Consider the following 26,798-nt stretch of genomic DNA (forward strand, 5'->3'; position numbering starts at 1 on the left):
GGGGCGGGCGGGCGGGCGGCAGGCCGCGTGCTGGACAGCTCCCGGCCGCCAACAAAGGACCCGCGCGGGCGGGCAGCGCGTCTGGCGGGCTGTGGCGCCGTCCTTCGCCACACGCGCTCGCGGAGTGGGGCGTGGGGCGACGCGTGTGCCTGCGTGTGTGTGGTCCACGCGAGCGCACACCCACACATGCACATCAACGAGTGAGCCCGGGAGTCGCGCGCCTGAGCACGCTCCCTGCGCGCCGGACGAGGGCGCTCGGGGCCGGCCCCCGGGCGGGGAAGGAGGATGACCGGCCCGCCGCCGCTGAGACAGCCTCCCGGGAACGGAGACAGCATTTGAAGTCCCTGGCCGCGACAGCGAGCGAGTGGGAGTGTCTGCGGCCGCGAGGGGGCTGCAGCGCCTCCCCAGACCGCTGCTGCGGCAGTGGGGGGTGTTTACGTGCGGGCGGTGCTGGGCCGGAGGAGGGTGTGTCGTCGTGCATGCGGCTCCCAGGCTGTGCTGGGCAACTTACTTTATTCCGAGCCGACAAAGAAGAGGCGCGGCGGCCCCAGCAGGTCCTTGCGTGTAACAGTGACAGTGCTGGATAGCTCCGCGCAGCGGGCAGCAGGGGTGTGAGAGCCCCTCTGAGATGGTTCCCTTCAGTTACTCAAGGGCACTGGGATGTACGTGGGCGATGAAAGGGTCGGGTGGGGGGCAGCTGTGCCATGGATGTGCCTGTGAGCAAGAGCCATTCTGAGAACAGCTGAGTGGCAGACTTGGGGTTTAGGTGTGTGCTGGGGGAGGGGGGGCACAAAGTATGTGACAGCCTATGAGACAGGCCACCAACACAGAAGGGGGGTAGGAGGAGGGAGAAGGGCTGTCTGCAAGAGTAGGTCATATCAGGACATGGCTAAACAGCCTCTAAACAGCCTCTCCACGCGGCTGACAGAGCGAGGGGGAGAGATGGCATGAGCATATATTAAGGTCTGATGGGTCCCTGGTGTTGGTGGAGAAGAGCACTGGGGTGAGTGTGTGCGTGGATGTGGATGTGGATATGGGCTCCTGGATCAGGTCGCCTGGAGTGACTCCATTTCCAACGGACACACAGGGGTGTGACGTGCATGGGACACTGGCTAGGAAGCACTTCCCATACAGTTAACCCACCAAGGCGGGCACCTTGTGTGATGTGTGTGAGTGGAGGAGAGACTAGTGAAGGGTCTCTTCCTGAGGGGAGGAGCAGCCTTTGCTTGCTGGTGGCAATGAGATGTGCCGTTACCATGGGCCATAGTGACAGAATCCCAAGAAAACCGCCTGGGAGGGGAGAGGGGCCATCCTGAGCATGTCTCAGAAAGGCCGGTGCAGCAGGGGTCAGTAGGGATGGGTAAGGACCTAAGTGGTGTGCACAGAAAAAAATGTCCACAAGTGTTTCAGACACACACACACACACACACACACACACTTACCTCCATCCTTGCAAATCTTAAATCCTCTTTGAAGAAGGTGAGGTTCAACAAATAAATTAAAATTGATTAGTTCACTAGTTCTTTTTGTGACAGCCACAGCAGAACTGGCCATGCCCAACTGTAACTCCCTGGACCCTTACATGGCTAGCCGTGGATTACTGTGGGCAACTTTTCTCCCTTCTATTCTTTCCCCTTCTCCTCCCTCCCATACACATTCCTCATGACACACATATTATCTCCATGTATGGGTTACACGTGTGAGTCTAACAGTATGTCTCTTTCTTACACACCTTTGTGTAGAAACCCTACAAAACCCTGTAGCGTTGTTTTTCTGACACAGACACACATGAGTATAAGTGTGTATGTGGCAGGGTGACAGTGCTAGGCAGTTGCTGCTGTAGCTGACACTCACGGGTGTGAGGGCTGTGTAACAGATACTGCCGGGCAGCTCCAGGACTGGTGTCTGGCAAGGGCTCAGGGAGATCTGGACTACAGAGCTGCTGATTAAGAGGATGGAGCTGATGGTGAAAATCAGAAAAGGATGTCTGCATCAGGAGCAGATTGCAGGGGAGATAAGACATGGGATTACTAGGCCTTGTGTTGTTTTTTTTCCCATTCATTTGCCTGTTTTCAGAGTGTGTGTGGGTCAGATTTTCATTATTTGAGGCTGATCCTCTCAGTGGTTCTCAACCTTCCTAATGCCGAGACCCTTTAATAGAGTTCCTCATGTTGTGGTGACCCCCAACCATAAAATTATTTTCGTTGCTACTTCATAACTGTAATTTTGCTACTGTTATGAATCGTAATGTAAATATCTGATATGCAGGATGTATTTTCAGGGGTCGCGACCCACAGGTTGAGAACCGCTACGGCATGCCCCTTCTTTTTCTCTCCCTTCCTCTATTGGCAGTGATGAAGTAACAGAAAATTATAGGTGTTAGAGAAAAAAATTACAGAGTGTAATCCTGAAATTTTAAATCAGGTGGGGTCTCAATTAAGGCCAATTAGTTGAGTGCGAAAGTACTTACACATAGAATGGATAAGTCTCAGCTACTATTTGGATGGGCAAGTTTGAAAGTAAGTAACCTCTCTTAATTACCTAAATAATTACTCATTGCCAAAGCTGTTGAAAACATCAAGGTCTATTAAAAAATAATTATAAGGAAAAATAACTTCAAGAACATGGAACTGTTTATTGGAGAAAGAATGAAAAACTAGATTCTTTTTTTTACACACAGCTTTCAGTAAGGTTTTCAAAATATCTGTTAATTCCTGCCAGGTTGTTGGGAAAGGAAGACAAGGATGGGGAAGGGAGAAGAAGTAGAGAAAGATGGTGGCTTCTCTGCTTGACTGGTAAAGGAGTGGGTTCAGAGAATGGAGGAATCACCTGTCATAGAAGTGGTAGGGAATAGACCCAGTGACTTCCTCAGACCATAGTCCTCTGCACAGAGAGCTTCACTGACTAAAAAGGATATTATCCCCAGAGGTGGGAAATCAACAGACTGCTGGTCAGACTTTCCTCAAGAGGATAGACAGTTTTCTCAAGATCCAAGCTGTGCTGGAGAGCCTGCCCAAGGCCTAGGGGCAGTGGCTTCTCTGCCACCACACCACAGTTCAGCTCTGAGAGAGACAGTCCTTGGATTTTGAAGAGGCAAGGTGTGTTTGATCCTCCAGTTATTTTGTAAAAGGTAAAATTCCAAGAATTCTTGCCCGGCTGGCATGGCTCAGTGGTTGAGGGTCGACCTATGAACCAGGAGGTCAGGACTCAGTCCCCCCGTGGGGGACATGTAGGAGGCAGCAGCTCAATGATTCTCTCTCATCATTGATGTTTCTATCTCTCTCCCTCTCCCTTCCTCTCTGAAATCAATTAAAAAATATTTTTAAAAATTCCAAGAATCTTAAAAAAAGCTGAAGTGCCCAGCCAGTGTTGCAGTGCCCAGCCAGTGTTGCTCAGTGGTTGAGCGTCGATCTATGAACCAGGTGGTCAGTTTGATTACCTGTCAGGGCATATGCCCGGGTTGCGTCCTTAATCCCTAGTAGGAGTGTGCAGGAGGCAGTTGATCAATGATTCTCACCATTGATGTTTCTATCTCCCTCCCTCTCCCTTCCTCTCTGAAATCAGTAAATATGTTTAAAAATTATTTTTAATGAGAATGGCATCTCAGAATCCCCTCGCAGTCCCTGGGTCTTAGGACTGTCCCCCAAAGCCCCCCCCCACTTCAGGTTCTTTGTTGTGGAGACATGTCTTAACCCCACAGCAGCCTGTCCTCTCTGGCCTCTTATAACCATCGGGCTTTTGTGTTTGTGCAGGGGTGTCCCTGGGCACGTATGCAGCCGGGTCTGATGAACCTGGCCCAGAGGGCCTCACCTCCACCTCCCTGCTGGACCTCCTGTTGCCCACTGGCCTGGAGCCGCTGGACTCAGAGGAGCCCAGTGAGGCCATGGGACTGGGAGCTGGCCTGGGAGCCCCTGGGTCAGGCTTCCCCAGCGAAGAGAGTGAAGAGTCCCGCATTCTGCAGCCACCACAGTACTTCTGGGAAGAGGAGGAGGAGCTGAATGACTCTAGTCTGGACCTGGGACCCACTGCAGGTAGCTCTTCTTAACAGTGTGTACTGATTGCAGCTGGGTAGGAGCCACTCTTGGCAAAATGCCAAAGTACCATTTCCTTGCTCAAATCATATCCTTTCTCTCCACCAGCTTTCTCTGTGCATCAGAGCCAAGTCTCTGGGATTCTGAACGTCTTACAGGCTCAGGAGGCCCTTTTCTCTTTAATATTCACTGCTATTTAGTGAGCCTGTATTCTGTGCTCATAATATTATCCCCAGTTTACACATGAGAAAACTGAAGCTTAGAAAAGTTAAAAGCATGCTTAAGGTCATGCAGCTGTTCAGATTTTCAAGTCATGATTCAAGCTGAGGTCTTTCCAAGGCCTGGGATTGTTTGTTTTTCTGTACTGTGCTGTATTGTCTCTGTTGAAGGTTCCCAGAAGTCCACACATGCCATGTCCTGCCTTAAGTCTCTCTGGCCCCATCAAGGTGTTCTAATCATCTTGCCCTCAGTCATGGACCAGAGCTGGTTTCTGGACTTACAGAGCACGACCAGTAGAAATGTGGGACCTGGGCTCAGCAGGAATGCATGTACCACGGCTGATTACAGATGCAACAGAGCTTCCATGCTTCTAGCTACAGCAGCTGTGCACATGTCCTGGCCAGCAGGAGCCCATTTTAAATGCCGGACTGTCAAATCTGTGTGTGTGTGCATGAGTGCATGCACATGGGGGTAACAGAATTTAGCTCTAATTACAAAAACAATATATGAAAATTGTAGAAAATATGAAAATACAGAAACAGTACAAATATAAAATCCTGATATGATCTCACAACTAAAAGATAATTACTATTAATAGTTTGGAGTGCATCCTTCTAGTCACTTTTATGTACAAAAATGGAATCATAGTGGACATAATGTCTTTACTTAAAATATTTCAGAAATGAATTTCTGCATCAATATTCTTTTATAACCTGATTCTTAATAACTACATAGTATTTCATCATGTGGCTCATCATATGTATGAAACCAGTTCTCTATTGTTGAATATTTAGGTTGTTTTTAGTTTTTATGCTGCTATAAATAGCCTCATATGTTTTGTACTTTTCTGATTCTTTGCTTAGATAAGTTTCTAAAACAAAATTTCTGGGTCTAAAGGTGTGTCAGTCAGCATCCCAATCAGAAACTTAAGACAGAATCAAACTAAGATAATGCAAGGAGGGTTTATTTATAGAGCAGTGAATTTACAAAGGTATAGGTAGGGAACAGGTGACCACAGAGGAATCCAAGGCTACAGAGCCATCAGTGCCCTATACCCAAAGGGACAAAAGCAGGGAATGATGAAATGAACCTTCAAGGGACGGACAGTGGTAGGGGAAGGTGGCCAGACAGGGAAGGTACCAGGAGAATAAGTACTCAACTTCCCTCCTCCTATCTCCTGCCCATAATTCTCCTTTCTCCTCATCTGCCCAAGAGTCAGGTCAGGAAACAAAGCATGGCCTGTTGATGTAATCCACTGGGTCAGTCTTCCTGGGTGAATGCAGGGTAGAAAGGGTGGAGACTGGATCTGTCTGACACAAAGGATATGAATCTTTCCACAGCTTTTGTTAAATATTTCCAAATCACCTTCTAGAAAGATGGTTCCAATTTGCATACCCACCAGACATAATGAATGCCAGTTTTTTGAACCCTTCCCGCTACTGAATTTTGTCATTTAGAAATCTTTGTCAATTTGATAGGCAAAATTATAATGGCCTTTGATTACTAGTAAATTCTAACTTATATGTGTATATATTCACACACACATATATTATAGGTATGCATATTCTATGTATTCTCTATATATGATATATACATATTCTGTCCATTTATAGTTTTCCTATTTAATTTGAAGCATAGTGTAATTAAGAGAACAGGTGTTAGAGTTAGGCAGATTCCACAGTTCCAGCACTGCCATTGAACAGCTATATGATTTTTGGGAAGTAACAACCTAAGTCTGTTTTATCATCTGGAAATGGGGATAATACTCATATCATAGGGTTGTAAGATTTAAATGCAATAATACATTTAAAGTGCTTACTACAGTGCTTGGCATATTATAAGTCTTCTGTAAATATTAACTATTATTATTATTACTTTTTCATTTTTTTCTACTGAGGCTTTGTTTATCACTGTACACATTCTATATATATATATAAAAGCCTAAGCGACCGAACAACCGGTCGACCGGTTGCCATGATGCGCACTGACCACCAGGGGGCAAACACTCAATGCAGAAACTGCCCCCTGGTGGTCAGTGCACTCCCACAGCCAACCTGCCGTGGCCGGCAAACCTCCTGTGGCCAGCCAGACTCCCAACCCCCCATTGGCCCTGATCGCCAGCCAGGCTGAGGGACCCCACCCGTGCACAAGTTCGTGCACCAGGCCTCTAGTTTCCATATAAAAAGGATACTAATCATTTCTCTGACATATATAGAAAACATTTTTCTGGTTTGTCAATTACCTTTATTATAGTAATTTTTGATATATCTACATTTAATTTTTATAAGCTTCAAATAATCTTTCTTTTTTCATTTAATTTTTAAAAACATGTTTTCATTGATTTTGAGAGAGAGAGGAATGGAGAGGGAGAGAGAGATAGAAATATCAATCAGCTGCCTCCTGCACACTCCTCACCAGGGATCAAGACTGCAACCCAGACATGTGTCGGGACTGGAATCGAACCAGTGACCTCTTGATGCATAGGTCGACACTCAACCACTGAGTCACACCTGCCAGGCAATAGTCTTTCTTTTGAAATGTTTTTATGTGTTTTTCTTTGCTTTATGTTTAGAAAAGCCTTTCCCTCCCTGAAATATATGCACCTTTATTTCTTATATATTTTGGGGGCCTGATTTTTTAATATTCTAACTGTAATTTATTTTTGCATGTGGCATGAGATAGGGATCTCATTCATTTTTCCCATGTATATAACCTATTGCTGCAGCAGTATTCATTGATAAGTCTATCCTCTCATCACTGAAAAGAAATTCCACTTTTACCTGGTACCAGACAATTATATGTACTTGGTCTTTCTTTGGGCTTTTTCTTTTGTTCAAACTATTGAGATACCAGTCTAAGACGAGCAGTCATTCAGAGCGGCTGGTTGAGAAAGCAGTAGTTATGCACTTAGACCTTCCTCAGGATCACAGCGTAAGGCCCTGATTTTGATGAACTCCGATTTGCTTCACACCCCTCCTTGCTTTGCTCCCCCCCCTTTCATCTCTCTCTGTCTCTCTGTCTCTCTCTCTCTCTCCACCCCCCTCCCCCCATTGGCTTCCCTAGGTGTCATTATAATAAAAATGCCTGTCATTCATTGAACACAAGCCATGTAATGGGCACTTTGCATGCATTCTGCTCATGCCAAGTCCACATCGTACCAGCTCCACAACACAGGTCTATTTTCTTTTTTTAAAAATATTTTTTATTGACTTCTTACAGAGAGGAAGGGAGAGGGATAGAGAGTTAGAAACATCTATGAGAGAGAAGCATCGATCAGCTGCCTCCTGCACACCCCCCACTGGGGATGTGCCCGCAGCCAAGGTACATGCCCTTGACCGGAATTGAACCTGGGACCCTTCAGTCCGCAGGCCAACGCTCCATCCACTGAGCCAAACAGGTCAGGGCATAGGTCTGTTTTCTTATCTCTGCTGTACAAACCTGAAGAACTGTGAGGTGGGGACACAAGTGCCCTCCAAGGGCAATGGGCAAGAGGTATAGAACAGGTGGAGGAGGAGAGGCGTTTTGTCCAGGCTCCCTCACTGCTCATCTTTTGATTAGTCTGCTTGCCCACAGCGAGAGCTTTGCCCAAGGGCACATACTTGTGTACAGCAGAGCTGAGTCTAGAACAGCCGTGGGCAAACTATGGCCTGCGGGCCGGATCCGGCCCGTTTGAAATGAATAAAACTAAAAAAAAAAAAAAAGACCGTACCCTTTTATGTAATGATGTTTACTTTGAATTTATATTAGTTCACACAAACACTCCATCCATGCTTTTGTTCCAGCCCTCCGGTCCAGTTTAAGAACCCATTGTGGCCCTCGAGTCAAAAAGTTTGCCCACCCCTGGTCTAGAATCAGTTTTTCCTGAGCAGTGGTACCTGTGGACCTGGGTTCTTGCCACAGGAGCACATTGATGGGATGTGTTAGTTAGGAAATCAGTACATTTTTTTAATTGGAAAAATATATATATAGAATGCTTCACAAATTTGTGTGTCATCTTTGCACAGGGGCCATGCTAATCGTCTCTGTATCTTTCCAATTTTAGTATATGTGCTGCCAAGGTGAGCCTGTACCAGTACATTTTACTGTTACCTGTATTATTGTACATCTCATTCTAGTTCGTTATGCCTAGAACCAGAGCTGGTGCCTTCCTTCCCCTTCTGTAGCAGTGATCCTGGGGTGGGGCAGGGGTCCAATGGCAAAAACAGCTGGTGGAGTTTCTGCTTGACTGATGATGAGTGGGTTCTTTTTCTAATCTTGGCTTCAGTCTCTTTATCTGTGAGACCATGCGAATGATAGATTGAAGTCTTTTGTGGATTTAAAATATTATGATTCTCTGACATTTCAATTGAAAAAAGTAGTCTCAACAAAGTAGGGAAAAAGATATGTAATGTAAATGTGCCACTTTACCATCAAGCCAACATAAAGCCAGATCAATTAACTCACGCAGAATTGTTAATGATTAAGGATATTTTGCCTGGCCAGTGTCACTCAGTGGTTGAGCATCAACCCATGAACCAGGAGGTCTCAGTTCGATTCACCATCAGGACACATGCCCTGATTTCTGGCTCGATCACCAGTAGTGGGTGTGCTAGAGGCAGCCAATCAGTGATTCTCATCACTGCTGTTTCTCTCTCTCTCTCCCTCTCCCTTCCTCTCTAAAATAAATAAAAATATATATTTTCAAAAAAAGAATATTTCCCCAGGTTACTTATTTATCTCAAGACTTAGGTGTCCCTATTGTCACCCTCCACTTCTTTCATTTTCTAAACTCCTTAATAAAATTCTCTGCAAGCAGTTTTAATTTCCCCAGTGAACAAGCTGATTGGTGTTCTACAAGAAAAGAGATAACTCTTTGGGCTTGGCAAGTTTTAGAAAGCCTACTCAAACAGGCACACAGGTGTTTCCTGGCTCAGTAACTGCAGGTGGGGTCCTGGGGTTGAACCTGAGTCAGAGCCTGCCTTGCTCCACCGTGCTTCCCCTTCAGGCTTCATTCTTAGGCAGGCTGTTCCTGTGTGGTGGCTTCAAGAGCCCCTAATACCTGCAATTTCATTCTTCTTTTATGTAACAGCCCCAGCAGAAGCAAAATTTGCCTTTCCATCACTTTTGGAAAAATAAGAGAGGGGAAGCTCATTAGTTTGGTTGGAGTCATGAGCCCATCTCCCACCAGTCCTAAGGCCATGGGGACAGAGGTCTCTCACTGGCTCATAGTGGGTCTTGGGGCCCTCTACTTCTGGACTAAGAAGAGGGGAGAATTGGAGTGCCATTAACCAAAAGGGGGGCGGGGTGAAATGATGGTTGGGCATAAACCACATTGCATTTGAGGAAAGAACATTCATAAAGTATTTATATTTTATAAAGTATTTTCACATACGTTTTTTACCTCACTGCAACCAGATGAAATTTGTAAAAGCAGGCGTGGTTAGTATCGCTGTTTTATAGATAAGGAAACTGGCTTAGAGAGTGTAAAAGTGGCACTAAATTACACAGGTAATAAGTGGCAGAGCTGAATCTCAAATCTGAGATTTCTACTTCAAGATCTGCTATTCCTTCTCTATATGAAATCATTCATGAGGCTACTTTAATTACTGTTGCCTGTAATTAATTTTATAGAAAGCAGATCATCAAAGCAGCTGTCTGATGGGACCTAGACATTCATTCTATACAGTGAATCCTTGTTGAGATTATGTCTGCTATAGAATGATTTAGCCTTCTGAGTCACTGCCCATACATCAAGCATGTTTACTAAGAGGAGGACCAGCTGACAGAAGCACTTCACCTAGGCAGCAAAAAAAATAAAAAATAAAAATAAATCTGAATTTTTGTTTTATGCTAGTAATGAGTATCATTATATGAAAGTTAGAAAAGGCAAACAACTTAAAAGGAGAAAATAAAAGCCACCTATAATCCCATCACTCAGAATTAACAAATGTAAACATGTATATCTTTCTGAATTTTTCCCATATGGGAAATACATAAAATATACTTTTACAAAAAATTGTTATTATAGTGTACAGATCTTGCTGTTTCAGTTACCAGCATCTTTCCAAGCCAGCGAACCCAGCTTTCCAACCTCATCTGTAAGGCTGATCGCAAGAGTGATGGGCTTCCAGTTCTCAGTCTACCCCCTGCTGTGTGAGACTGGTTGGCTCCAGTCTTTGTTGTGTGAACTGTGCCATGATGGAAATTCTTTTTTTTTTTTTTTTTTTACGGGAAGTCTTAAAACCAAATTGTTATGAACATCCTTAATTGTTTCCTTAGGACCGTGGTCGGCAAACTGCAGCTCGCGAGCCATATGAGGCTCTTCGGCCCCTTGAGTGTGGCTCTTCCACAAAATACCACGTGCGGGCACGCGTGTACAGTGCAATTGAAACTTCGTGGCCCTTGTGCAGAAGTCGGTATTTTGTGGAAGAGCCACACTCAAGGGGCCAAAGAGCCGCATGTGGCTCTTGAGCCACAGTTTGCCGAGCCGCAGTTTGCTGACCACTGCCTTAGGGTGCACTTCTAGAAGTGAAATTGTGGGTTCAGAATGTGTGTTTTTAAAACTTTTCATTCATATTGCCACCCCCCTCCAAAAATGTAGACTGATTTCTGTTCAAGTCAGCACTGATTCAATAATGGCCATTATATATATATGTTGGTAGGCCAAAAAAATTTATCATCTTGTTTAGTTTACGCTTCTTTCATGACTACTGCAGTTGACGTAGTTTTTAATTATACTGAAAGCGTCTTCCTTTGTATCTTTGTTTTATACAAATCTATTACGAGTTTTGTGAGTATTTTTATATTAGCGTTCAGTTAACTAGCTTGAGTGTTGCACTCAGGGGACAATTTTCAGTGATTCAACATTAATCTAAAGGGATATTTAAAGTGATTTTCAAGGCCACTGGCCCTGATGCCTGTTTTAATTCCATGTCTTAAACAGAGGAATCAGTTCATTAATATTTAAGCAGATACAAAAGGTCATCCATGAAACATGGCTTTCTTGGATGGAAGAAATAAAGTCCAGTGTGGCCTTGATAAACTGGGGAACAAGACCTCGAAACTGTGATGAGCCCTGGCCAGTGTGGCTTCGTTGGTTGGGAGTTTTCCTGTGGACAGAGAGGTTGTAGGTTCCATTCCTGGTCAGAGCACTTGCCTGGGTTTCAGGTTTGATCCCGGTGGAGGTGCACACAGTGCGTTCGGTGTGTCCAGGAGGCAAGGGTGCTTCTCCCTCCCTCTCTCTCTAAAATAAATGAAAGCTTGTCCTGGACTAAAAAAACGAAACAAACAAACAAACAAAAAACCTGATGAAATAAATATAAGAGAGAGAAAATGCAACATGATCGATTTAGAGAACAAAAGCCAGTACCATAGTGAGATTCAAAGGGAAAAAGAAAAGAATCCAAGTTGTCAAGAGACCTGGAGCTTCATCATAGTGACCCCTAGAGGCCTCTGAGCCACCGATCACATCGCTGGGGAGAATGTGGCTTACGTGCTGTGATGAATGATGTTAAGAACCTTATTTTACATTGTGCATCAGTTAGTCTCTAGTTCAGCGGTTCTCAACCTGTGGGTCGCGACCCCTTTGGCGGTCAAACGACCCTTTCACAGGGGTCGCCTAAGACCATCCTGCATATCCGATATTTACATTACGATTCATAACAGCAGCAACATTGCAGTTATGAAGTGGCAACGAAAATAATTTTATGGTCGGGTCACAACATGAAGAACTATATTTAAAGGGCCAGAAGGTTGAGAACCACTGCTCTAGTTAGCGGATCTTATTTAGTTTCAACAATTCATTCAGCATATATTAGTTGTGTAACTACTCTGTTGATTTTGTATAACGACTGTTAAAACGGTGGCGAATCCAGAGTTTTCACAAGAGAAGCAAAATATTAATAGGAAGGGTTGCAAATAAGGAATAATTATTGATGGTTGTTTAGCCCCAGGGAAAGAAGGCTAAATTAGGGCAACTAAGACATATGTATGTGTGTGTTTTTCCTGAGGGAGATACTTCCCAGGTGATCCTCACTTAGTAGATAAAACAGAAATGGGCTTAAGGTTTAAGGAAATTAGGGTGAGAGAAAATGTATAAATAAACCTAAAATCATCCCCACCAGTGATGGCAAACCTGGCCCATGCCCCTCTGATTGCCAAATGACTACACAAATGCACTCCACTTGCTACTCCACTGTCCAACAGTGTTCTACCTCGGATGGAAAGACATTACTTACTGCCATCCTAGAAAGGACTTATTCCGGCTCTTTTGGAGGCGAGTATGACTATTCCCAGAGTCGGGGACATTCTAAATATGCCCAGGCCTCCTGTCATGGCACCATCGGTAAACCTGTCTGTTGGCCCCCACAGGCACCGATCCACATATCGGATGGTGGCGGACCCCACGTTGGGCGCCAGTTATGCCCCGACCTGCAGGGCACGCATCGTGGGTACACCGCACCAAATCCTGCAAAGGAATGAGAGGATAGGAGACGCAAAGAAGTGGAGGCAAGACAAAGTTCTGATCAAGCCTCAGTTTTATTTTTACAGCGGGGGTATTTATGTAGTTTCTAGAGGAGGGGAGTGAGTAAAGGGGGTCCATGGGCTGTAACCTATCATTAAGGATGTAACAAAGGCTCTGGAATGTCACAGCTATGCGCTTATCAGCGGAGATGTAGCAGGTTTGTGCTTAGGGTGAGGGTATGTTATCTTTTAACTCCAGGCCAAACGGGGAGTTGGCTTGGAGGAGCCATAAACCTATTATGCTGTAAACTGGAGATGTATGTGTGATTTATAATGGCTCCCAACAAGAAAAAAAGGCAACAACAGCAGTTCCTCTCTAAGGAGGCCAAGATGTGTTCTTGAAGAGGATTGTGAACCCACCTTTTCTAGACTTCCTGGGCACCTGCCAGAGGGCTGAGGCAATCAGATAGCCTCCTAGATCCCTCCTAGTGTTAGACCCTTAGGACCCTCGTAGTCCCATTATAATAACAGGTTGACCACAGACACTATCTACTGGGAGCTGGATTGTGTGGAAAGCTTAGAGGAGTGCAAGACATAGAGTGAGACTTTCAGAGATTGCCTTGGGGAGAAAAAAGTACCTTCCATGGGACAGGTGTTTTTGCATTCATTATGTCATTTCATCTTAGCCGCCTGTCGCAGAGGCTGGGTGTGCAGAGCCTAGAGGCCAGTCAACCAGAATTCCAATCCCTGCCTGCAGAACTCTGAAGCTTGACCTTGGCTCTCATATTTCACCCAATCTGGTGATTCAAGCACAGCTTTAAAGAGATTGGCTGTGACCAGAGGGGCAGATGAACTGGGAGAGGTAATGTTACTGCTGTCAATTTGCTCTTCTCAGCGTCTGAAGACAAGTCTTAGGGCTGGCCTGACCAGGAGGTGTCTTGAAAGACTGGCTTTGACTACATATGAGCCTGAGTTTTACAGCTTTACGATGTGCCAAATTTAGCTTCAAAGCTTAGAGAAAGTATCCTCTACTCTCCAAGCTCTTGTTTCCTCATCTGTAAGAGGAGGGCAATGGGCCCTTGGATCTTGTAGGGCCCCTATCGGATACCCTGTATCTGGGATGGGGAGCCTGATATCCCCCAGGACTTACAGAAGATGTAGTTCCCAATGATGGCCACCAGAAGGACTGCATCTTCACAGCGCTGGCGTGTCACCGGAGGAAGGAAGTTCACAGCCCATCACTGCACGAGGAGACTAGAGGACTGGGAGTGGCCCACCTTACCTGGAGAGGAGACCCATTCCCCCCTCCCTCCTCCTCACCCCTGTTGCTGCCCTCCTCTCCTCTCCCCTTCTTTTCTCACCGTATCTCTGGCTCTCTCCTTTTCCTCATCCACCTCACTTCTTTTTTTCTCTTCTTCAATTGCCAATTTACTCCTTTATTCCCCTCCAAAATGACAGCTAAGGCTTCTGCTCCTTACTCAGTGTTGCAAGTCCCTGGAAGCCTGGTCTCCCTGCCTTGGACACCTGAGTGGGACAAGCATTCTTCCCTGTCCACCAGGCTTGTTCTCTGTCATGGCAACTGTGTTCCTTTCTCCTGGAGTGTTCTGAGCTCTTAGTCCAGGATGACCTGCTCTCTTCTCTTCTGGTGGTTCCAGCACATTCACTAGCCAGTTAAAATGATATATATCTCTATCTCTGTCTCTATCTCTATCTCTATCTCTATCTCTATCTCTGTCTCTGTCTCTGTCTCTGTCTCTATCTCTCCCTTCTTCCTTCCTTCCCTTCCTCTTTCTCCCCTCTCCCTCTTCTAAAATTTTCAAATTTACAGAAAACTTACAAGAATAATTCCTATATACCTTTCACTTAGGTTCCCCTGTTGTTAACATTGCTTTATTCTGTATATGTATATGTAGACATATAGACATAGAATTTTTCTAAACAATTTGACAGTAAGTTGCAGACCCATAAATACTTCAGTGTATATATTTTTTCAATACTCACCTGAAGACATGTTCTTTGATTTTTAGAGAGAGAAATATTAATGTGAGAGAGAAACATCAATCAGTGTCCTTCCATATGTGTCCCACTGGGAATAACCTTCAACCTAGGTTTGTGCCCTGACTGGATTTTCCCCAGGGCTTACAGAAAATGTAGAGGCCCTTGGCCTCTCACTAGCTCTCCTTGCATCTTTTTCATCTCCTAGTCAAGGCCTGGGTTATAGAATAAGAGCACAGTTTAGGAACAATGGTCATAATCTGTGGGTCTCATCTATTCCTGTGATCACAGGGTCCTTACACCTCATACAGGGAACCTTTTCTAATGGGGTGTTCTTGGTGAAATCCCCAGATGAGGAAAAACAAACAAATTATAAAAACAATAGAGAAGATATCCATCAAACTGTTAATAAGGGCTATATCTCTGAGGGGTGTAATCATATAAACTTTCTACTTTATACATTTCTATATTCATGGAATTTGTCAGATTTATGTCATTTTTATTATCACGAAGGAAATGAGGGCCAGCCTGGCCTCTGTTTCCCCTGCAGTCTGCCCCTTCCCCTTACCCAGCTATATTTCCCAGTCTTTTCTGATATAATCAATAGTGCGACCTCCCACTGTCCTCCCGAGGGTCTCATGGTTCTTTTATATCATCTGCTCAGCAAATACTGAACAAATCAATGAATAATAAAACCAGTGAATGAATTTTCCATCTCTGTCCTTAGATTATGGTTTCCCAGACTTGACTGAGAAGGCAGGTCCTATAGAAGACAGCAGCCAGGGCCAAGAGGCGTCGAGCCTCCCCCCTCCCTTGCCTAAGATGAACCTGGTAGAGCCACCTTGGCATATGGCTCCTGGAGAGGAGGAAGAGGAGGAGGACGAGGAGAAAGAGGAGGAGAAGGAGGATATAGAGAAAGAAGAAGAGGAGGAGGAGAAGGAAGAACTGCTGCCTGTGAACAGAGCCCAAGAAGAAGCCCAAACTCAGGTCCACGACTTTTCTCCCACCAGCAGCAGCCAGACTCCCCTGGCCCCCAAACACAAGCATGAAGATTCTGGGGACCAGGCCTCCTCAGGTGTGGAGGTAGGGAGCAGCATGGAGCCAAGCCTGTCACCACCCTCAGTCACCCCAAGTACAGTGACCCTAGGGGGTCAGGACTTCACCAACCAGGAGGCAGGGGACACAACGCTGCCAGCTGCAGGGCGTGAGGTAGATTTTGAGGCTCCGCAGGAGGCAACTGAGGAGGCTACCATGGGAATAACTGTGTTGGCTGGCAAGCAAGGGGAGGTGCTGTCCTTGGCCTCATTCCCTCAAGCAGAAGCCCCAAGTGGGGCTGAGACCCCAGATGAAGACCCCCTTTACCCTGGAGCCTCAGCCACTGTCCCCCTGGCCTCCCAAGACATGGAACTGACACCGTCCTCTGCTACCTTGGGACAAGAAGACCTCAGCCAGCAGCCCCAGGAAAGGCAGGCTGCCGAAGCTCAATCCAGAATCCCCTGGGATTCCACGCAGGTAACGTGGAGGCACATGCAGGCCACTGGCTACTCTGGGGCTGCACTGCGGTGGGAGGTCTGCCAGGCTGAGCATGGAGGGCCTTGACACCAGGCAGAGTCTCAGCAGAACTGCTGGGGGTGCACACCTCATGGCTCAACATTGGGTGTCCGCACCACACTTAACCTGCCAAGTGGAAGCTTTGGAAGAGTCTGCTGCCTTGGCCTGGTTTTTATTTGTTCAGGTGCTGCTGCTGCTACTCTTGGCTTCCACACTGCTTATGACAGTGGCGAGAGTTTGTGCTTGACCTGCATTCTCTCCAGCCGTTTCCATACCCACCATCACATGCACAGTCACCCTCTGCTCCTCCCCTCATCATCCCTGCCCTGCGCGCACACCCTCCAACACCAGAAGGAAAGGAAGGGGGTCCTGAGTTTTTAGCCTATGCATCTGGCCTACAGAGCATTAAAAACAAAGTTTGTTCCTAGCTGGGGCAAGCTCTCTGTAGGCTGGCCCCTTGGGCACAGATTCCTCTTCCTTTGTGTCACTCCTGGCCTCCTCCTCTCACTTGCTCCCTGAAGACATATGGGTTTGTGAACGTGGGTTGGATCCTGGGCATGTCACCTTGCACAGGCTGTCAGTTCCCACCTAGCTATCACAGGCCTATACCTGGCCTTCGCCTCCCAGCTTCTCAGAGTTTCTACCTAGGCCCTCTCTGGATGCCTTTCCTTATACCTTTGTAACTGTTACTCTTCTTTCTGTTTCATTGTACAGGTGGTCTGCAAAGACTGGAGCAATCTGGCTGGGAAAAATTACATCATTCTGAACATGACAGAGAACATAGACTGTGTGAGTGCTGAGCTAGGCTGAGGACCGCAGGCTGAGATTGGAGTCAGTGGGCAGGCACTGGGGAATGGGCAGTGGATGGGGTAGAAGGCTTAGCTCTTAAGTCAGAGGGGGGCTAGCTTCACCCAGGGGATGAACCAACATCCAAGAAAACAGTGCTTTCATGTTTTCAAATTTCTAAGGGCTCTTTTGTTCTTGCCCCCTCCAATTTTAATTTAAAGGAATAGTTTTGCTCATGCATGCAGTATCTTATCTCTCTGAGGATATGGAAATCATTTTTTAACATCTTTTCTTCCTGTATCGGTTGCTTTCCTGATTTCTTTGTTTCAGTCTCAGTTTTCCACATGCATACTCTCTTCAAATGTCTGGCGGTGTTTGCCACCAGGAAGCTGGCTGGAAGCTTTGGGCGGTGGAGTTTCTTAACTATGGCTTCTCAGGAGGGTGGTCTGACCGGGTCATTTCTTTTGAAAATTTCTAATCCCAACATCGTTAGCTCCTTCCTCCTAGGTGATTAGATCCTTTGAAAAGGGGACTTCTTTTCTACTGGGAGTATAAGGGGCTGGTTGCCAGTGTTCTGGGAACCAGGGTGGGGAGAAGGCTGGGCGTCTCAGTATTAGAAACATATGTGCATGTGTATATTTTACTCCGTTGTTTACAATGTGAGCCCCCTTTCATAGTTGTGCCTGGTGTCTCCTGCGCCCTCTCTCCTTGGCTTGTAGATGACTGTCTTCTCCCAGTGTCCTCACATGGTGCTCCCCCTGTTCATATCTGTGTCCTCATCTTCTCCTCTTGTAAGAACACCAGTCATTGGATTAGGGCCCTCCCTAATGACCTCATTTTAACTTAGTTACCTCTTTAAAGGACCTGTCTCCAAATACAGCCACATTAGGACATACTGGAAGTTAGGACTTCAACATATGAATTTGAGGGTGACACCGCTAGTCCTTAGCAATACTCTTGCATTTTTTCCCCTTTAACAATATAGTCTGGAAACGACTTTATGACCATTATAGAGATCATTCTTTTTAAAAAATATTTATTTTTTTTAAATTATATTTTTATTGATTTCAGAGAGGAAGGGAGAGGGAGAGAGAGATAGAAATATCAATGATGAGAATCATTGATCAGTTGCCTTCTGCATGCCCCCTACTGGGGATTGAGCCCACAACCTGGGCATGTGCCCTTCACTGGAATCGAACTCGGGACCTTTCTGCCCACAGGCTGAGGCTCTATCCACTGAGCCAAACCAGCTAGGGCAAAGTCTTTATTATTGAGAGTATTACAGATGTTTCCCCCTTGCCCCCCACTTCCTGGTTCCTGCCCCACTATCTGTGTCCATGGGCAATGGATATGCATATAAGTTCTTTGATTAAACTCTTCCAGCTTCTCCTTCTCCCTTCCCTCTGAGATTCGCCAGTCTGTTCCATGATTTCAAGCCTCTGGTCCTATTTTATTGTGTTCATTAGATTCCACATATAAGTGAGATCATGTGATATTTGTATTTCTCTGTCTGGTTTATTTCACTTAGCAAAATCATCTCTAGGCTCCTCCATGCTGTCTCAAAGAGTAGTAGATCCTTCTTTTTTACAGCTGCTTAGTATTTCATTGTGTAAATGTACCACATCTTTTTTTATCCATTCATCTAATGATAGGCACTTGGGCTGTTTCCAGATCTTAGCTATTGTAAATAGCATTGCTATGAACATAGGGGTGCATATGTTCTTCCTGATTGGTGTTTTGGGATTCTTAGGAATATATCCTAAGTGGGATCACTGGGTCAAATGGCAGTTCCATTTTTAATTTTTTGAGGAGACTCCACACTTGTTTTCCATAGTGGCTGCTCCAGTCTGCATTTCCACCAGCAGTGGACTAGGGTTGCTTTTTCTCCACATCCTCGCCAGCACTTATTGTTTATAGAGACCATTCTTAATCATTTTTTACAACTGAATAATAACTCCATTATGTTTGTATACCACGGTTTATTCATCAAATTTCCTTTGTATAGGCAATATTCTGCAATTACTTCCAATGTTGCAGTGAATAATGTGTGTGTGTGTGTGTGTGTGTGTGTGTGTATTTTTTGTGTGGTTGGAATGTATATTCAGAGTAAATTCTTAGAAATGAGATTCCATATGCAGTTTGTTAGATATTGCCAAATTCCCATTTCTGTTTAGGGCCTATTTTCCCATCTACCTTGTCTTTTATTATTTTTTTAATAATTTTTTTTTAATTTCAGAAAAGAAGGGAGAGGGAGAGATAGAAACATCAGTGATGAAAGAGAATCATTGATTGTCTGGCTGCCTCCTGCACGCCCCCTACTGGAGATCGAGCCTGCAACCCAGGGATGTGCCCTTCACTGGAATCAAACCCGGGACCCTTCAGTCTGCAGGCTGACACTCTGTCCACTGAGCCAAATTGGCCAGGGCTACAATGTCTTTTAATACACTTTTATGTTTTCTATGTCTTTAAAATCTCTCTGATGCATTCTGGGTGATTTTCTAGCTCTAGCTTTCAAATTAGTAGCTCTCCTCAGTTGTATCTAATCTTCTGTTTGACCTACCCATTGAGTCATTAATATAGATAACTATTTTATATTTTTAGAATTTCTATTTGATTCCAAATTTCTTTCTTTTTTAAATTTAATTCTCTTCTTTCTTTTTTTTTAAAAATATATTTTATTGATTTTTTACAGAGAGAAAGGGAGAGAGATAGAGAGTTAGAAACATCGATCAGCTGCCTCCTGCACATCTCCTACTGGGGATGTGCCCGCAACCCAGGTACATGCCCTTGACCGGAATCGAACCCGGGACCTTTCAGTCCGCAGGCCGACGCTCTATCCTCTGAGCCAAACCGGTTTCGGCTCTCTTCTTTCATTATGGTTTCTATTCCTTTACTTCTGTAATTATTTTAAACATACTTATTTTATTATCTCTTTTATATTTAGTGACATCACATCTTGACCTGTCGGTTCTCCTGTTTGTTGCATTTATACCTTATTCCCTCATAAGGATCATAATTTATTGTGATCTCATCTTAAACCCCAGGCTGTGAAAGAACTTCTACAGAGTGATTTCAGGGAACCTTCAGGAGTTCTAATAGTTTTAGAATAATTTTAAATTTATTTCTTGGCTTAGATTTCTATACCACAAAAGACTACAAGTTGAGACTCCGCTCCCAGGTGAAGTGCAAGCCTGGGTTTTTAAGTGATTTTACGTAACATTATTTCTCCTACCCATGGACACAGGCATACCCCTTATAGCTCCTCCAGGTGAGTGGAAAATTTTTTGAGTCCCCATTTTACTGAAAGGGCTGCTCTTTGAGGCTCTGTCCTGGTCTCTGCTCTAGTTCCCCACCCTGCCGGGGCCAGGAACACATTTCCTGTCTCCATGTGAGCATTGAAAGTCAGGTCTCCAACTGCTGGATCCACTATCTGGGTCCTAGAATTACTGTGGCTTTAGTGTCAGCTTACTCTTCTGGCTTCAAGTTCCGTTTGTTTTTGCCTCCTTTGAGCTTGAAGTTGGGCATGCTTTTAGAACATCTTCATTGTTTTGTTGTATTTTGTCCAGTATTTCTATGTTTGTAGCAAGGTGGTAGAGCAGAGCCTTCATCAATTCCGTCTGTCATCTTGCCAAAAGTCAAAATGTTCTGATGAATAATGAGATGTCCCTTCCTGTTTGTCATAAGAACCATACCAGTGGAGCTGGAGCCCCTACAGTGGGAGAAACTGTGTGATTTGTGAGGGTCATCTGCCCAGGAGTTAGCAGAGAAGGCAGTTTATACCTCTGAGTGTACTGCACTTAAGAAAAGTTCTAATGACTTACAACATACGTCCAGAAAAGCACACAAATCTTAAGTATACAGCTTGATGGAATGCCTGGCTGGAGCCCACAGACTCACAATATCACTCCTGGGAGAGTCTGATGACTGTATATAGAATCATACCATTGATTTTATAAGTAGGAACTAAGTGTCGGTAGCCTGGGAGAAAAACCCTGGCTTTGGAATCTAAATCATCTGGGTTCAAATCCTGGTTCTGCCATTTGTCAGTTCCATGACCTTTAGCAAAATACTGCATCTCTCTGAGCTTCAGTTTCCCCATCTGAAAATGTGGGCTTTGGTCCTAACAGCCTAGGCTTACGATGATGATCAAGCCAGGCAGACAGCTGGGCCCGAGGAAATGTGGGGCATGCACACGTGGTGAAGCACAGGGCTACTGCATGGGGGAGGCACTACCTGTGACAGGCGGGTGGGGTTTATTTGCAAGCAGTGGGGCTGCTTGGACACAGTGCATTCTGTGTACCTGCTCAGGCAGGTGTGAGCTTGCACCCCTTCCCTACACACACACACACACACACACACACACACACGAAGATGGTAAGAACCATTTCAGGAACTGGGACTTTCTAGCTGCATATGGCTATCTCCAGGTACCAATCTTCTTCCAGATTCAAAACTGAGTTGGATTTCTGTTAGGCCAGTGAGTGCCAAAGCTTGAGCCTGAACCTGGCACTTGCCATCCTAGTGGCCTTCAGGTTGACATGACGTCCAGGGAAGGCTCATTAGTTTGGGCTCTAACAGAAAGGAGACTAGGAGTGTCAGCGGTCCCAGAGGGGTGGCCTGGGGAGATGCCTGTGCCTTACGGCAGCCCTGGCTTGCAGCTTCACAGAAGGGCACTCAAGAGAGAGCTGAGCAGCTGACAGGGGTGTCTCTGGCAGGGAATTTTGGACTCCAGAAGTAGGGGATAGTTGACTTCCCAGGTACAGGAGGGAGAAGGCTGCTGTAGAGGAGCTAGGGCTTAGGGATGCAGGGAGTGGGTAGCAGTCACAGGGCCAAAGGAGGGTCTCATCCCACATGGGGCTAGGCAGGGACAATGGCAGGCTGGGAGCCAGAGGCAGGGTCCTGGTCTCCAGCCCCAGCCTGAGCTCCTGCCACTCACTGAATTCCTGCTCAGTACCAGGAATATATATATATATATCCCCCCCCAAGACAATCTGAACAGTACAAGAGAGTGTCAGATGAGAAAGAAGTCTCCTTACATCCCTCCTCTTGCTCCCAGCCCTGCTTCTTTTTGGGTGGGGGATTACCATTTTAACCATCTCTGCTTAGTTCTTCTGGCCACCACCACCAGCATTAGAGTACTCAGACATCTTTCTTGATTCCCCAACTTTATGCTGTATCTCTACAATGACAGAAGAGAGATGAGCACAGTTAGACTGCTTCCCACCTCACCTCCTGATCTTTGGGGGCTGTATGGTTGAAAATATCTTGTTGTTGTTTCTATTATCCCTGCACCCCAAAATATTCATTCCTTACACTATACACTTGAACACGGACGCACCATGAGCAGTCTTCCATACTCCTTCGCGTGTTACACACTCACTTCCTGGACTTGTCATCATATGTGAGCCTATCTGTACCCCCAGCTCAACTGCGAGTATCCCTGGATAGGCCCCACACCCTCCTCATGGTGCAAAGCCAAGGTGGGAAAGAGCACCTGGATGCCTGTAGGCAACAAACCCACAGTCCTCTAGATGGCAAAGCTCACAGCCTTTCCAGTGGTCCAGACCAGCCCCGTCTGAAAGAGCCAGATGGCCTTTCCCAGGGTTTGGCTGATGGGCGGAGGTTGGGGGGGTGGGGCTGGGCCTCCAGGCAGGGGTATTTAGAGCTGTCTCTCTCACTGAGCACAGGCTCTCTTTCTGCCCCCGTAGGAGGTGTTTCGGCAGCACTGGGGACTGCAGTTCCTGGCTCTGGTGGAGGAGGTGCTACCCCGGCACGGTAGCGGCCACCACGGGGACTGGCACATCTCCCTGAGCAAGCCCAGTGAGAAGGAGCAGCACCTTCTAATGACCTTGGTGGGCGAGCAGGGTGAGCGGGGGGAGGGGCACCCACAAGAGGGGGGTGGCGTTGGTATGTTTGGGGAGAGGGTCCAAGAAGGCAGTGGGAGGCAGGCCAAACCAGCAGAGGTTTCCCAAGGCCACGGGAGCTCTCCCGCAGAGCTGTGAGAAAGTGCAGCCAGGGCTTTTGGATGTGGGGTGGGCTTTTAGGATAGGATGAGGTGCTGCTTGAGCCTCCTAGTTTAGGATCCAGGAGTACCAACAACAAGCTTGAAGGCAGGAGGAGGAGGAAGGTGGGCACTGGGAATAGGAGGGGGAAGAGTGTGGTTTCAGTGCAGGTGCCAGACAGTGGCACTGTATGCTTTGTGGTGGGCTGAGAAGGAATGTGTTCAGAATGCAGACTTAAGGAGCTGTGGAAGTGACCGCCTGGTATCACACCTGTCACTCAGTAGGCACTCACTGAATCTTCTTAATGAGTCAATCAGTGGGCAGCAAGCAGAGGAGAGAGTGGTTGTGTATATACCAGGGAGCCAGGGAGTGAGGCTCTAGAAACTCAGGCCAGAGGCTGTCCGAGGGGACCAGGAGTCCAAAGGGGGAGCGCCTCAGTGGCCAAGGCTGGACTGATGATGCTGTCTCCCCCCAGGGGTGATGCCCACTCAAGATGTCCTTTCTATGCTGGGTGATATCCGCAGGAGTCTGGTGGAGGTAAGAGGGCAGGGACGAGTTCCCGTCCTGTTCCTTAAAGCTCTGGCAGCCGGGCTACCATCCCTGAGGGCAGGAAGGTGGCCTGCACCATGTGGTGCAAGGAGCAAAACACAAACTCTTACTCTGTAGTTCTTCCTTTCAGGTCTCCTAAGACACAGTCCCCATGGGAGAGACAGAGTATGTGAGCACTTAGCTATCAACTGCACTGTGCATGGGACAGCCAGGGACTGCCAGCTGGGAGTTTTCTGGGTAGATAGTGGGAGAAACACTACGAATATGTCTGGCCAAGGGACTGTTCAGAAGCCTGGTGGGTGGGAGCACGTGCTGTGGCTCTAGAACAGCTGTGGGCAAACTACGGCCCGAGGGCTGGATCCGGCCCGTTTGAAATGAATAAAACTAAAAAAAAAAAAAAGACCGTACCCTTTTATGTAATGATGTTTACTTTGAATTTATATTAGTTCACACAAACACTCCATCCATGCTTTTGTTCCGGCCCTCCGGTCCAGTTTAAGAACCCATTGTGGCCCTCGAGTCAAAAAGTTTGCCCACCCCTGGTCTAGAACCACAGGAGAAAGCACAAGAGGCCTGGGCATTTCTTCAGAGACCATGAGAGTCTGCAGTGCTTGGCCAGCTGGGGGCCACCACAATGCAGTGTCTATACTAAGGGCTGTTCTGGTTGTGAAAGTCTTGGTTTGTGAACCCCGAGAACTGGTGGGGAACAGGCTGCCCTTGATCTTTTTTATAGACTCTCCTGACTCTTCTCCCAGTCCCTGGGTGTTCTGGCTTTACTGGACACTTCATGCTGACTGACATGGCCAAAGGCATGCCGGGCACTTTGAAGTATATTAGTGGGCAAATTTAGCAAGTTCTAGCAAGATATATGGACCCTTAATAACTTCAGTCAATAGAGGAAGGTAGTGGAAATATATAGGCGATTCACAGAAACCAAAGGAGAGCTGAATAACTGGCATTTGAAAGGGGAGTGCAAGGCAAAAAGGGGGCTCCCAGCTCTGCATCGGGAGCCAGGAAAGAGCACGTATCTTTTGAGGAGGGCACCTCACCTTTGCTCCCTTTCTGCCTGGATGCTGATTTGTGGAGAAAACATCTGCTGGGCCAGGTCAGGGCACAGCAGCCTCTGGACCAGAGAAAGCAGGCCCACCTAAGACAACCTGCAGTGTGGGAGTGGGGTTGGGCAGCTAAATACCATGGTGACCACTCCAGTGGGAAAGGGGAGGGAGCTGGGAGGCTGGGGTGGCCCCTGTGGGCTGTCCCCAGTATCCCCTGCACTGTCTCTGGCCCATAATGACCAGGATAATACCAGAATACCCAGGGGCCTAATTCAATGGTGTTGTGTGGTGGAGGATGTGTGGCAAGGGGATCACAGCTGCCCTTGTCTGTTTTCTTCCTTTTTAAACTGGTGGGACAGGTGTGGAGACTCAGTCTAGTTTGGATCATGACTGGCAGCATGAGCATGAGCAGCCTCAGTCAGGGGCGGGGGATGGGGGTAGGGTCACAACCTGATGGAATTTGAGCCAGACTTCTTTCCCACAGGGTCAGGGTCAGGCAGTACCATCCTGGGGGTTTGGGGCGGGGGGGGGGGGCATGCAATAGAAATGTAGGGTAGAGAGGCTTGGAGCTGCCCCCAGGTGAACAGGGTGGACATAGGGCAGAGAGAGTCCCTCATGAACACTGATCCAGGCCCCTCAGGGAGCTTCAGGAGCCAGGAGTGTGCCAGGTCCTTCTCAAAGCCTGTCCCTGTTCCTAAGCCCCAGCCCTACGGGGGTGGGAGCCATGGCACCCAGGGCCTCAGCTGAGGAGCCTGGACCCTCCCACCCCCAGATTGGCATCCAGAACTACTCCACAACCAGCAGCTGCCAGGCCCGGGCCAGCCAGGTGCGCAGTGACTACGGGACGCTCTTTGTGGTGCTGGTGGTCATCGGTGCCATCTGCGTGATCATCATCGTGCTGGGCCTGCTCTACAATTGCTGGCAGCGCCGGCTGCCCAAGCTCAAACATGTGGTGAGTGTGGGGGCAGGTGGGGCAGAGGTCGTGGGCTGGGGGCAGTGCTGGTGGAGATGGGAGTGCCCCGCAGGCTGTCATCTGCAGACTCTGTCATCTCAGGTGGGCTGGCAGTAATGGCCTGGGTTGGGGTACTGCAGGTGAGGCCACTTGTCCAGAGCCTGCATCTCAGTGGACCTTCTGTGCAGGGCACCAGCCCCACCCGCAGGAGCCCTCCATGGCACCAGCCCCTCCTGGGCAGAGTGGCCCTGTAGGTCTGAGCTCATTTGGATGTCTCCCTAGAAGCCCTGGGTCAGCAGAGCACAGGGGTCCAGGAAAGACTCCTCACAAAGGAGAGGGCAGGGCAAGACGCCCTTTCCCAGGAGTCCCTTGGAGTCTATCAGGAGGCTGTTGGGAGGGATCAGCTGGTGTTAGTCAAAGGATCAGTAGAATTATTTTAAGAAAGGATTTGGGCTGTGGGAACAGAGCAGAAGAGAGCAGGAGGGCAGTGGCATCTGTGGGAGGTCCCTGGGGTTCCCTGTGTAGGGTCTTACAGACTAGGGAAGGAGCAATGAAGTGACTTGTTCAAGGTCACAGGTCAGGTCAACGGGGCACGTTGTGCAGCTGGTGGGTTGGGCTGGGGCCGGGGCCGGGGCCGGGGCCGAGGCCCTCGCCCAGCAGCCTGGTCCCGGCCCGCAGTCGCACGGCGAGGAGCTGCGCTTCGTAGAGAACGGCTGCCACGACAACCCCACGCTGGACGTGGCCAGCGACAGCCAGTCGGAGATGCAGGAGAAGCAGCCCAGCCTGAACGGCGGCGGGGCCGTCAACGGCCCGGGGGGCTGGAGCGCGCTCATGGGGGGCAAGCGGGACCCCGAGGACTCGGACGTGTTTGAGGAGGACACGCACCTGTGAGGCGGGCGCCGGCGCAGGGCCGGGACAAGCAAGGCGGACCCAGGGCGCAGTCACGCCCCTCCTTCCCCGGCCTCGGCACCCTCCGCAGCCCGGTTCCCGGTGCCGGCTCCTCCCGCTCCCCACCCGAAACGATAATGGCACAGCCTTCCCCACCCCAACCCACGTCCCGAGGGGCGGGTCCCGGGACCCCCATTAAAACTTCCCGGAGCTCACGCCGGGCCCAACCCGTCCGCCTGCCTGACTTGATTTTTGCTGCGAGGCGGGCGCTGGTGGGGCGGGGCGAACGGGAGGGAGGGGCGGGGCGAGCGGGAGGAGGGGCGGGGAG

The 26,798-nt window shown here is 47.6% G+C and overlaps 1 protein-coding gene and 1 non-coding gene across 2 annotated transcripts in view; one reads left to right on the top strand and one right to left on the bottom strand.

The window, feature by feature from the left end:
* Positions 1-26,699, top strand: part of PODXL2 (podocalyxin like 2) — a 27,306-nt gene extending 607 nt beyond the window's left edge. The window contains exons 2-8 of the mRNA XM_023756138.1: positions 3,753-4,031; positions 15,415-16,199; positions 16,953-17,027; positions 22,733-22,889; positions 23,502-23,563; positions 25,403-25,582; positions 26,261-26,699. Of these exons, the coding sequence (XP_023611906.1) occupies positions 3,884-4,031; positions 15,415-16,199; positions 16,953-17,027; positions 22,733-22,889; positions 23,502-23,563; positions 25,403-25,582; positions 26,261-26,473 (1,620 nt within the window). The 5' untranslated portion in view covers positions 3,753-3,883 and the 3' untranslated portion in view covers positions 26,474-26,699. The remainder of the gene's footprint in view (positions 1-3,752; positions 4,032-15,414; positions 16,200-16,952; positions 17,028-22,732; positions 22,890-23,501; positions 23,564-25,402; positions 25,583-26,260) is intronic.
* LOC111826592 lies at positions 8,210-8,316 on the bottom strand. Its single transcript, XR_002829952.1, has one exon. It is a non-coding gene; the product is annotated as a U6 spliceosomal RNA (small nuclear RNA).
* Positions 26,700-26,798: the final 99 nt, after the last annotated feature.

This window comes from Myotis lucifugus, unplaced genomic scaffold, assembly GCF_000147115.1.
Source record: "Myotis lucifugus unplaced genomic scaffold, Myoluc2.0 scaffold_90, whole genome shotgun sequence".
NCBI classification, from domain to species: Eukaryota; Metazoa; Chordata; class Mammalia; order Chiroptera; family Vespertilionidae; genus Myotis; species Myotis lucifugus.